Raw genomic sequence first — 12,944 nt, 5'->3', positions numbered from 1 at the left:
GGCTGCCAGGGAGAGAGAGAGGCGGTGGGGAGAGAGAGAGGTGGTGGGGAGAGAGAGGGACGGCGGGGAGAGAGAGGGACGGCGGGAAGAGAGAGGGATGGCCAGGAGAGAGAGGGGCGGCGGGGAGAGAGAGAGGCAGTGGGGAGAGAGAGGGTCGGCGGGGAGAGAGAGGGATGGCGGGGAGAGAGAGGATGGCGGGGAGAGAGAGAGGTGGTGGGGAGAGAGAGGGACGGCGGGGAGAGAGAGGGATGGCGGGGAGAGAGAGGGATGGCGGATAGAGAGAGAGGTGGTGGGGAGAGAGAGAGGCGGTGGGGAGAGAGAGGGACGGCGGGGAGAGAGAGAGGCGGTGGGGAGAGAGAGGGGCGGCGAGGAGAGAGAGGGACGGCGGGAAGAGAGAGGGATGGCCAGGAGAGAGAGGGGCGGCGGGGAGAGAGAGAGGCAGTGGGGAGAGAGAGGGTCGGCGGGGAGAGAGAGGGATGGCGGGGGAGAGAGAGGGATGGCGGGGAGAGAGAGAGGTGGTGGGGAGAGAGAGGGACGGCGGGGAGAGAGAGGGATGGCGGGGAGAGAGAGGGATGGCGGATAGAGAGAGAGGTGGTGGGGAGAGAGAGAGGCGGTGGGGAGAGAGAGGGACGGCGGGGAGAGAGAGAGGCGGTGGGGAGAGAGAGAGGTGGTGGGGAGAGAGAGAGGCAGCGGGGAGAGACAGGGATGGCGGGAGAGAGAGGGACGGAGGGGAGGGAGAGGGACGGCGGGAAGAGAGAGGGATGGCCAGGAGAGAGAGGGGCGGCGGGAGAGAGAGAGGCAGTGGGGAGAGTGAGGAACGGCGGGAGAGAGAGGGACGGAGGTGAGAGAGAGAGGCGGTGGGGAGAGAGAGGGATGGCGGGAGAGAGAGGGACGGAGGGGAGAGCGAGAGGCGGTGGAGAGAGAGAGAGGCAGCGGGGAGAGAGAGGAACGGCGGGGAGAGAGAGGGATGGCGGGAGAGAGAGGGATGGAGGTGAGAGAGAGAGGCAGTGGGGAGAGAGAGGATGGCGGGAGAGAGAGGGACGGAGGGGAGAGAGAGAGCGGAAGGGAGAGAGAGGAGCGGAGGGGAGAGAGAGGGACAGAGGAGAGAGAGAGGGACGGTGGGGAGAGAGAGGGACGGTGGGGAGAGAGGAGGGATGGCGGGAGAGAGAGGGATGGAGGGGAGGGAGAGGGACGGCGGGAAGAGAGAGGGATGGAGGGGAGAGAGAGGAGCGGAGGGGAGAGAGAGGGACGGAGGGGAGAGAGAGGGATGGCGGGGAGAGAGAGGGATGGCGGGGAGAGAGAGAGGTGGTGGGGAGAGAGAGGGACGGCGGGGAGAGAGAGGGATGGCGGGGAGAGAGAGGGATGGCGGATAGAGAGAGAGGTGGTGGGGGAGAGAGAGAGGCGGTGGGGAGAGAGAGGGACGGCGGGGAGAGAGAGGCGGTGGGGAGAGAGAGGGGCGGCGAGGAGAGAGAGGGACGGCGGGAAGAGAGAGGGATGGCCAGGAGAGAGAGGGGGCGGGCGGAGAGAGAGAGGCAGTGGGGAGAGAGAGGGTCGGCGGGGAGAGAGAGGGATGGCGGGGAGAGAGAGGGATGGCGGGGAGAGAGAGAGGTGGTGGGGAGAGAGAGGGACGGCGGGGAGAGAGAGGGATGGCGGGGAGAGAGAGGGATGGCGGATAGAGAGAGAGGTGGTGGGGAGAGAGAGAGGCGGTGGGGAGAGAGAGGGACGGCGGGGAAAGAGAGAGGCGGTGGGGAGAGAGAGAGGTGGTGGGGAGAGAGAGAGGCAGCGGGGAGAGACAGGGATGGCGGGAGAGAGAGGGACGGAGGGGAGGGAGAGGGACGGCGGGAAGAGAGAGGGATGGCCAGGAGAGAGAGGGGCGGCGGGGAGAGAGAGAGGCAGTGGGGAGAGTGAGGAACGGCGGGAGAGAGAGGGACGGAGGTGAGAGAGAGAGGCGGTGGGGAGAGAGAGGGATGGCGGGAGAGAGAGGGACGGAGGGGAGAGCGAGAGGCGGTGGAGAGAGAGAGAGGCAGCGGGGAGAGAGAGGAACGGCGGGGAGAGAGAGGGATGGCGGGAGAGAGAGAGGGGATGGAGGTGAGAGAGAGAGGCAGTGGGGAGAGAGAGGGATGGCGGGAGAGAGAGGGACGGAGGGGAGAGAGAGGAGCGGAAGGGAGAGAGAGGAGCGGAGGGGAGAGAGAGGGACAGAGGAGAGAGAGAGGGACGGTGGGGAGGAGAGGGGACGGTGGGGAGAGAGAGGGATGGCGGAGAGAGAGGGATGGAGGGGAGGGAGAGGGACGGCGGGAAGAGAGAGGGATGGAGGGGAGAGAGAGGAGCGGAGGGAGAGAGAGGGACGGAGGGGAGAGAGAGGGACGGCGGGGAGAGAGAGGCAGTGGGGAGAGAGAGGGAGAGGCAGTGGGGAGAGAGAGAGGGATGGCAGGAGAGAGAGGGGTGGCAGGGAGAGAGAGGGACGGCGGGAGAGAGGAGGGACGGCGGGGAGAGAGGTGCAGTGGGAGAGAGAGGGACGGAGGGGAAGAGAGGGACGGCGGGAGAGAGGCGGCGGGAGAGAGAGAGAGATGGCAGGGAGAGAGAGGGACGGCGGGAGAGAGAGGGGCATTGGGGAGAGAGATGGACGGTGGGAGAGAGAGAGAGGGGCGACGGGGAGAGAGAGGGGCGACGGGGAGAGAGAGAGGGATGGCGGGGAGAGAGGGACGATGGGAGAGAGAGGGACGGTGGGAGAGAGAGGGACGGTGGGAGAGAGAGGGGCGGCGGGAGAGAGAGGGACGGAGGGGAGAGAGAGGGATGGAGGGGAGAGAGAGGGACGGCGGGAAAGAGAGGGACGGAGGGGAGAGAGAGGGGCGGCAGGGAGAGAGAGGAATGGTGGAGAGAGAGAGGGGCAGAGGAAGAGAGGGGCAATGGGGATAGAGAGGCAGCAGGGAGAGAGAAGTGGCAGGGAGGGAGAGGAACGGAGGGGAGAGAGAGGGGCAGCGGGAGAGAGAGGGACGGCGGGGAGAGAGAGGGACGGAGGGGAGAGAGAGGGACAGCGGGCAGAGAGCGGGACGGCGGGGAGAAAGGGGGCAGAGAGTTGAGAGAGGGGCGGCGGGGAGAGAGAGGCAGCGGAGAGAGTGAGGGATGGAGGGGAGAGAGAGAGATGGTGGGGAGAAAGAGGCAGCGGGGAGAGATAGGTTGCGGGGAGAGAGAGGGGCGGCAGGGAGAGAGAGGGATGGAGGGGGGAGAGAGGGATGACAGGGAGAGAGAGGGGCGGCAGGGAGAGAGGGGGATGGAGGGAGAGAGAGAGATGGTCGGAAGAGAGAGGCAGCGGGAGAGAGAGGTTGCGGGGAGAGAGAGGGACGGCGGGAGAGAGAGGGGACAGCAGAGAGAGAGAAGTGGCGGGGAGAAAGAGGGATGGCGGGAGAGGGAGGGGTGGCGGGGAGAGAGAGGGCAGAGGGAATAGAGGGGCGATGGGGAAAGAGAGAGGCCGGGAGAGAGGGGCAGAGGGGAGAGAGGGGCAGGGGAGGAGCGGTGGGGAAAGAGAGAGACAGGGGAGGGAGTGTCAGAGGGGAGAGAGGGGCAGTGGGGAAAGAGAGGCAGTGGAGAGAGAGAGGTGGCGGGGAGAGAGAGACTGTGGGGAAAGAGAGGGGCAGGGGAGAGAGGGGCGGCGGGGAGAGAGGGGCAGGGGAGAGAGGGGTGGCGGGGAGACAGGGGCAGGGGAGAGAGGGGTGGCGGGGAGAGAGGGGCAGGGGAGAGAGGGGTGGCGGAGAGACAGGGGCAGGGGAGAGACGTGTGGCGGGGAGAGAGGGGCAGGGGAGAGAGGGGTGGCGAGAGACAGGGGCAGGGGAGAGAGGGGTGGCGGGGAGAGAGGGGCAGGGGAGAGAGGGGTGGCGGAGAGACAGGGGCAGGGGAGAGAGGGGTGGCGGGGAGAGAGGGGCAGGGGAGAGAGGGGTGGCGGAGAGACAGGGGCAGGGGAGAGACGTGTGGCGGGGAGAGAGGGGCGGCGGACAGCGGTGGGGGGCAAGAGAGATGATTGGGGGGGAGAGATGCGGAAAAAGAGAGACACGGGGGTGAGAGAGAGACACATGGCGCGGAGAGAGAGAGAGACACCCGGGGGTGGTGGGGGGGAGAGGGGCGCCGGAGAGAGGCACATGGGGGATGGCGGGGAGGGCGGGGGGGGAAAGAGTGGAGATAGGGAACTCGGGGAAGACTGATCACGTTTCTCAGAAAGCTCGGTGCGTCAGGGACATTGTTGGAGTGGATGAAATTCACAAGTCATGACACTGTCACTATTCACTTCATACCCAATAAACCTATTAACATTCCATGACCCACACAATGCCCCATCTATGGCTGGGGGGTGTAGGGGCGGCGGGGGGAGAGGGGTGTAAGGTCATGCACTTGTGCTGGAGTAAGGGACTTTGGCTGGGCAAAGCAGCACTTGCACTGGGGTAATGGACTTTGGCTGGGGGAGGGATGCACTTGCGCTGGGGTAAGGGACTTTGGCTGGAACTTGGTGGCTTTGCTGGGTTGTTCGCGATTTGTCCTTTCATGGCTTCTGAAGTCAGAATGGATCAAATTACAATTTACAAAGTCAGTCAGAACTTGAGCTGGGCGGTTCCAGTTACACATTCCAGTGAAACTTCAGGGTGTGTTTTATCCTCCAAGGGGACCAATCAGCAATACGTCATGTGATAATGGAGAGCGAATCAGAGACACGCTGGCCATTTTATTAGGACAAATAAACGCATCCTTAAATTTCCCGCTGCAGTGCACCCATTCCGCTCTGTGATGTCAGCAACATTTCTCACATAGCCAGCAGCAGCATCAGCAGCGTGGAGAGTGGGAGCAACACAGAGAGGAGCAGTCGGTAAAGGGATAAGTGAAACCCAGAGACCTTGGCTGTGGGTAAATTGTGAAAGATTATTTCCAAAAGGTGAGCAAATGGAGAACTAGGGAATTGAGGAGAAAAGTTCTTGAACTGAGGACTATTAGACTGTGGGATGCTTCATAACATGTGGCGATTGAGTTACAGACTAAAACACATTTTAAAGGGAATGGAATATATATTTGAAAAGAAGGAATATAAAAACACATTGAGAGGGGGATGGGGTTACAGGAGAGAGCACTAGCACTGGGGAATGAATGGCCTCCTCCTGTGCTGTAATGCCTATATTTAGATGAAAACTTTCCTTTATCGAGTCCAAACATAGGGAGTGGTTTTGAAATGTTAGTGCAGAGCTGAGCTGAGTTTAGGACGATGTACTATGTGAGAAGTGCCCCAAACACTGAGCCCACTGCCCTTTGTGCGTTCGCTTGGTTTGGTTCAGGTCGGTCTGTGCCGCCCAGATTTGATGTGTGAAATCCAAGTACAGATCGGCTCGGACTAAGGCTTCCAGTTCAGAGTTGTCATCTTCACACCGAACCAGAGTCCAAGGAGATAGGCAGAGAGATTGGGCCTGTTAAAAATGACATTGACTGGGGTGCCTGACTGCCGCTTGTGCAGTGTAGGGTGGCTTGATCTATGGTTTCAGGGTGAATATCAGCGGGCTATAGGATTACTACTAGTTACAGGTCAGATATTGGGGCATTACATCTATTACCACAAATTACATGTACACTATCAGTGAATTCTTGTATTACTGTTGGTTATGAGTCAAATCTGTTACCACTTTACTAATAGTTATTAGTGCAATTTCTGTTAGTTACTGGTGGAATCAATGTTCCTTCCGCCTCTGGTTTCCCTCTGCAAATTGTTCCCCCACCTTCGGATTCCCCACCCCCAGTTTCCCCCCTTTCCTACCCTCTCATTCCTCCGCTTCCCCGCCTTCTGATTCCCCCCTTCTCCGCTCTCGCTTCCCCCATTTGCTCCGCCCCCCCCCCTCGCCACCACCCCCCCTCCCGGTTCCCTGCTCTCGCTACCCCTCCCCCTCCCGGTTCCCCGCCCTCGCTCCCCCCTCAACCCGGTTCCCCCTTTGCTCCACCCCACTCCCAGTTCCCCCCCCCTCGCCAACCCTCCCCTCCCAGTTCCCCGCCCTCGCCCCTCCCCCTCCCAGTTCCCCGCCCTCACTCCCTCCCCCTCCTGGTTCCCCGCCTCGCGCCCCTCCCCCTCCCGGTTCCCCGCCCTCACCCCCCTCCACCTCCCGGTTCCCACCCCTTGCTCCCTCCCCTCCCGGTTCCCCGCCTTTGCCCCCCCCCCCTCCCGGTTCCCCACGTTCGCCCCTCCCCCTCCCGGTTCCCCACCCTCGCCCCCTTCCCTCCCGGTTCCCCGCGCTCACCCCTCCCCCTCCCGGTTCCCCGCCCTTGCACCCCTCGTCCCGGTTCCCCGCGCTCGCACCCCCCCTCCCGGTTCCCTGCCCATGCCCCTCCCCCTCCCGGTTCCCTGCGCTCGCCCCTCCCCCTCCCGGTTCCCCGCGCTCGCCCCTCCCCCTCCCAGTTCCCCGCCCTTGCCCCCTCCCCCTCCCGGTTCCCCACCCTTGCCCCCCTCCTCCTCCCGGTTCCCTCCCACTGCTCCTCCCCCTCCCGGTTTCCCGCCCTCGACCTCCCCTTCCCGGTTCCCCGCCCTTGGCCCCCTCCCATCCCAGTTCCCCGCCCTTGCTCCCCCCCAACCCCCCCAGTTCCCCACCCTTGCTTCCGTGCTCTTGTTTCCCCCCTGCTTCCTCTCCTTTTCCGCCCTCGCTTCCACCCCCTTCCCCCCTTCCCTGCCCTCGGCTTTCCCTCTCTTGCCCTCCCAAATCCCTACCCCAATCCTTCATTACTCTTTGACCTTCCTATTCTCCTGCCGCCATCCCAGGCTTGACTCCTTCCTAGATAAGTTTCCTCCTTCCCTCAGTGCCTCTCTTGGCATTTTACGAAGGGCCCATCGAGACACTCGTCGCTGCCTCCTTAAGAGCAGCAACCCCAACTGTCCCATCCTACTCTCTCGCAGAACTTCTCACCCACCTAATCTTGACTAATCTTGCCAATCTCCTCCCCGTCCAACTCAACCCCCACCCCCATCCCCCAGCGTGGACCCTATGGACAAAAGCAGTGGGGCAGCTATTTCTGACCCTCTCCGCATCTCCCTCCAGAATGTCCGCTCACTTGTGAACAAGGCCCTTCACATCCATGAGCTTATCGTGGATGATTGCATCGACAACATGGTCCTGACAGAAACCTGATTGATGAGCGATGACATCTTACCCTTAAATGAAACCACCCTGCCAGGCTACACCTTCCACCATTTGCCCCGCTCAGACCGTTATATTGGCGATGTGGCTCTCATCAGCAAATCACACCTTGGTTTGTCCCTCTACTCCTATGGAACTTTCTCTTCCTTTGAGCAACTCACGCTATTCCACCCCCCTCACCTTTCATTTAAAATTCTCATTCTCTATTGCCCACCCAAGTACCGCAACATTTTTATTACTGATATTTCTTCACTACTTTCTTCCCTCTGCCTCTACATCGAACGACTTCTCATCCTCGGTGATTTCAACCTCCATCTCAATTCATCATGCTCTCTCTCCTCTGGGTTCACTAGCCTCCTGTCCTCCCTTAATCTCTCCCTCCATGTAAACTCCCCAACCGATATTCAAGGCCAGCCCCTTAACCTTGCCATCTCTTGTGGCATCACTACTCCCATCGAGTCAATCGCAGATAAGGCCATCTCTGACCACTTCCTTGTGTCGCTCTCCACCCACATTCCCCTTCCATACCACCCACCCCCCTCACCCCAACCCTACCTCCTTCTGTGTCTGCCCTTGGAAAAAATTCTCTCCTGACTCTCTTACAACTGCAATTATCAACTCCCAACTGTCCAGCTCTCCATTCACAATGACATCTCTGCAGTTACTGGTCGGCTCAATCATACCCTCACCACCACCGTTGATGCCCTGGTCCCTGTTAAAACAATTAGAGGCTGAAATTGCTCCCCTCCTTAATGTCCATTACCGCCTCTCACAGGCAGTAATGGGGCATTCAACCCTTTCCAACCAGGGGCCAGGTGGATGGTCCGACCCATCAGAAATTGCCCCCGGACCGGGAGCGGCGGAAACGTGTTCCCGCCCCATTGGTCACGCAACGGCCCCTTTCCGCCCCGTGAATGAAATTGCCTCGCGGGAGCATAGTCGTCGCTACTCAGTCCCCCCAACAGCTTTTTCCAGCGAGAAGCTGCAAGTGGCTGGGCGCGCGTCCGCCCTTAAAGGGGAGGGTGCTCCGCCGTGGCCACAATCTAATTTTAATTGTCGGCCGACTGTGAAATCGGCCTGACAATGGCGGCCACAGGTTCGGCTGGGCGGCCAACAGGCAGCCCGGCACACCCTCTTGCGTGCCAGACCACTGGCCTGGCCGAAACCCTTCCTGGTGGCCCAGAAAGCACCTCTAATGTGGCTGCAGAACTCACAGCAGCCCTCTCCTTTAACTGACATCATCAGCGTCGCCCTTATGTGTTCAGCGTGACACTGATGACACTGCCCGCCTTCCATCCCCCTCCTGACCCATTTCCGCCCCTCAGCCGCCCCAAACACTGCCCACATAAAATAAAACATTTAAAGACCCTAACTTCCCGCTATTCTCCGCCCCAAGGATTAGGGCAGAGAATGATCATTTATTTCAGAAGCTGCGCCCCGTTTGGGGCAGAGGGCAATTTCGGCCCCTTACTCCTTCTCACCTTGGCCATCCCCCTGCTACAGCCCTGCTCTTCATCCCCTTAAGTCTAAGGGTCGCAGACTTGAACGGATATGGCAGACATCTGGTTTGGTCATTCACCGCCAGATCAGGCTGGACCACATAAAGCACTACTGGGCCCTGCTCTCACCTGCCAAAATTGCTCACGATTCCAGAATCATTCTGGAATGTAAAGATAAACCCCGGCTTCGATTCTCCACTGCTAACTGTCTTTTTAAACTCCTTTCCCCAGTCACCATCCTCACCTCCGACAATAAGTGCGAGGAGCTCATGGACTTCTTTGTCTCGAAGATTGAGACCATCCGTTTGGCCGCCTCTGCCTCTTCCCTTCCTTCCCCTCGTCCACTGGGCCAAATTTCCGCTAAGGCAGTCTCCTGCCCTAGCCCTGACCTCACATCTTTCTCCTGTTTCTCTCCGATCTCCTCTCATGACCTTTCCGAGCTCATCCTGTCCATGAGACCCACTTCCTGCTCCCTCGACCCTATTCCAATCAAACTGCTGACCACCCAACTTCCTTTTCTGGCTCCCATGTTAGCTGACATTGTTAATGGTTCTCTCTCCTCAGGTACTGTCCCCCTCTCCCTCAAATCTGCCGTCATCACCTCTCTCCTCAAAAAAAACAACCCTTGACCCCTCCATTCTTATAAACTACCACCCCTTTCCAACCTCCCTTTCCTCACCAGTCCTTGAACGTGTTGTCACCTCCCAAATCCGTGCCCATCATTCCCACAATTCCATGTTTGAATCCCCCTAATCCAGTTTCCGTGTCTGCCACAGTACCGAAACGGCTCTCATCAAAGTCACAAATGACATCTTTTGTGACTGTGAAAAGGAAAACTATCCCTCTTCGTCCTTCTTGACTTGTCTGCAGCTTTTGACACGGTTGATCACTCTATCCTTCTCCAACGCCTCTCCACCATCGTCCAGCTGGGTGGGACTGCACTCGCCTGGTTCCATTCTTATCCATCTAATCGTAGCCAGAGAATCACCTGCAATAGCTTCTTTTACCTCTGGTGTCCCCCAAAGATCTATCCTTGGCCCTCCTCCTACTTCTCATGTACATGTTGCCCCTTGGCGACATCATCTGGAAACACAGCATCAGTTTCCACCTGCACACTGGTGACACCCAGCTCTACCTCACTACCACTTCTCTCATCCCCTCCACTGTCTCTAAGTTGTCAGACTGCTTGTTCGACATCCAGTTCTGGATGAGCAGAAATTTTCTCCAATTGAATCTTGGGAAGAGCGAAGCCATTGTTTTCAGTCACAACCATAAACTCCATTCCCCAGCCACTGACTCCATCCCTCTCCCCTACTTCTGTCTGAGGCTGAACCAAACAGTTCACAACCTTGGTGTTATATTTGACCCTGAAATGAGCTTTCGACTACATATCCACAGCATAACTAAGACTGTCTATTACCATCTCTATAACATCGCCCGTCTCCAGCCTTGCCTCAGCTCATCCACTGCTGAAGCCCTCATCCATGCCTTTGTTACCTCTAGATTTGACTATTCTAACGCACACCTGGCTGACCTTTCACATTCTACCCTATGCAAACTAGAGGTGATCCAAAACTCGGCTGCCGGTGTCCTAACTCGCACCAAGTCCCGTTCATCTATCACCCCTTGCTCGCTGACCTACACTGGCTTCCGGTTAAGCAATGCCTCGATTTAAAAATTCTCATCCGTATTTTCAAACCCTTCCATGGTCTCGCCCCTCCCTATCTTTGTAATCTCCTCTAGCCCCTCACCCCCGAGATGTCTGCGCTCCTCTAATTCTGCCCTCTTGAGCATCCCTGAATATAATCGCTCAGCCATTGGTGGTCGTGCCTTCTGTTGCCTAGGCCCAAAGCTCTGTAACTCCCTGCCTAAACCCCTCCACCTCTCTACCTCTCTTTACTCCTTCAAGAGGCTCATTAAAACCTACCTCTTCACCTGCGCTAATTTCTATTTATGCGGCTCGATGTCAAACTTTTATCTCATAATATTCCTGTGAAGCACCTTGGGATATTTCACTACGTTAAAGGCACTATATAAATACAAGTTGTTGTTATCATCTACTTGGTGCTAGTTTATCATTTTGTAACAAATTTGTAGTAATTTCTTCATGCTAATTTATACATATTAATTTAGTGTGGAAACAACTTAATAAATGGTTTGTATAGATTGTCTTTTAGAGAAAAACAATCACTCTTCACAGTTGTCAATGCCAAGGACGATGCAACTTTATCTGCGTTTAGGTGTTCCCTCCCCTGCTCTATGCTCTCCTCATCTTTATTTTAATTCAAACTCTGGGAATCCATTGTGCATGAGCCACCTCCCCAGCGGAGTTGAGCATGTTGGTATATGACTCACTGAAGGGCCAACCATTGAAGTTCTTGAGGCTATTGTTAAAATAACAGCTTGTCACATCTTCAAACAGAATGGGGGCTGTCAACACAGCACAGTTACAATTATATTGGCAAAGAGTCAGCATCAGCTGGTTTTATCCTAGATTTAGTATGCTGGTTTCTGATTCATGGTCTCACAGTGGCAGCCCTGAGGTAAACTTGCTGGATTCACTAAGGCCAATGGGAAGCAAGGCCCAGTAAAAAAAATCAGGTTGTTCAGCTGCTAGCCTTAGTGAATTGTGCAAGTTTACTTTGGTATTGCTGCCAGCTATGTGAGACCCATGCATCAAGAACCAGTGACCTTAATTCTCCACTAAACCCAATATAAAAGCAAATTCAGTCTGTTAAAGGATTTTGAAATGAAACTTCAGGGTTTACAAATCTACTTGAAAAGCACTTCATTGTTTGCAAAGTGCTTTGGAACATCTTGAGGTTGTGAAAAGCACTATATAATCTATCTCTATTTTTCTATCTATCTTCTTCAGTTTAACTGTGTGGTAAAATCACAAGTCTCAGCAATTTTGCACTTCAGCTTCAGATTTTTATCAATTTAACTGTTCATATCAGTGGTCAAACTATTACATTTGGGAAATCCCATCCAAATATTAACAGAATTCCAGAGCATCCTTTGCAAATATTGACACACCTCAGGTGACCCCCTACAAAAATTGATACGGTCTCAGACTCCCCCTCTAGAAATACTGGGGCCTGGATTTTCGGGTCTTCTGCATTCCATTTTTTGCCCCAGAGCGGCGGCGGTGAGGTGTTTTGGCTGGGCGGTCAGCCTTCAGCACCCTGCAACGCAGTCCGGTTTACCGGCGGCGCTGAGCAGCACTGCCCGGTAGAGCTGCGTCCGGTGTGCAACACCGCTGGTTGTGACACTGGCGCAAGTTTGAACTTTAGCCCGACCCGTCCGCCCCAAAGCACATCTCGCACTGACCGCCTGGGAAATCAGGGTTTCCGATCGCGACAGTGAAGTGGTAAGTAATGGACTCCTAAGGTAATTGTGATTGTTTCTTCTTTAAATTTTTTTTTGCGATTTGTGTTGTGGTGGCGTGGGCAATGTTTTGGGAATGTTTTTGTGATTTCTTTTAAGTTTTCCCCCTTTCCGCCATCTCTTGGAGCGCTCCCGGGCTGGCTCTTTAGTTCGGGAGTTTCCAATCCTAACAACCTGAGAGAAGAGTACAACACCTCCCTTAGCGCTGCACCCCACCTGGCTCAGGGCCCAGCTGCCCAAACTTACTGAGGCACAAACTGTTCCCGGGCACTAACTTTCCCGCCCCGGCACCATTATCACCCTAAAAACATCAAAGCCGGAAATCCAGCCCTTAATATATTACCATTGGGAGCTTTGACCAATGTTTCCACTTACCTCAGAATGGCAATGACAGAAGAAAGATACAATGAAAGAACATATGTGGGCATATTCTCCATCATTTCAATTTTCGTAAAATTAATTGGAAGAACAAAGCTTCACCAGCCGCCACTCTCACTTCCAGGCTCCAGCTGGCAAGTTCTCGATAAATTCCTCTGGGATAATTAGAAACTGCAACAAGGGAGAGACTGAGTACATGTTTATCAGATTTGCCTTGCACAAAGAAGACAAATACCGTTACTAAAGAGGAGCATAAAACCTATACTGCAACATTCAACTATTAGATTACTACTGTTGTCGCAAAGTGTCATTGTAAATGTTATATTTCCACAAAATCTAAATGCAGATTGCAATAGAATTATTTAACCTACTTAAATGCTATGTGTGGAACAGACTAGTTAGTCTCATTTAACACCTCCCCTTACATTGTCCCTTTAATGTAATAAAACACCCAAGTAAAGAGGTGAAAGTAAGTGGGTAGTGGTAAAAGGGTTAGAGATGCAAGATCAAAGTACAGGACTGAAAGGTC

The 12,944-nt window shown here is 55.9% G+C and overlaps 1 protein-coding gene across 1 annotated transcript in view; it reads right to left on the bottom strand.

Annotated features, from left to right (window-relative positions):
- The window catches only part of LOC139277558 (hairy/enhancer-of-split related with YRPW motif protein 1-like), a 60,284-nt gene extending 47,651 nt beyond the window's left edge, over positions 1–12,633 (bottom strand). Inside the window, exon 1 of the mRNA XM_070896166.1 lies at positions 12,413–12,633. Coding sequence (XP_070752267.1) covers positions 12,413–12,477 — 65 coding nt within the window. The 5' untranslated portion in view covers positions 12,478–12,633. The remainder of the gene's footprint in view (positions 1–12,412) is intronic.
- Positions 12,634–12,944: the final 311 nt, after the last annotated feature.

The sequence above is a fragment of the Pristiophorus japonicus genome, chromosome 12, assembly GCF_044704955.1.
Source record: "Pristiophorus japonicus isolate sPriJap1 chromosome 12, sPriJap1.hap1, whole genome shotgun sequence".
Taxonomy (NCBI): domain Eukaryota; kingdom Metazoa; phylum Chordata; class Chondrichthyes; family Pristiophoridae; genus Pristiophorus; species Pristiophorus japonicus.
This window is presented reverse-complemented; position numbering and strand designations above follow the sequence as displayed.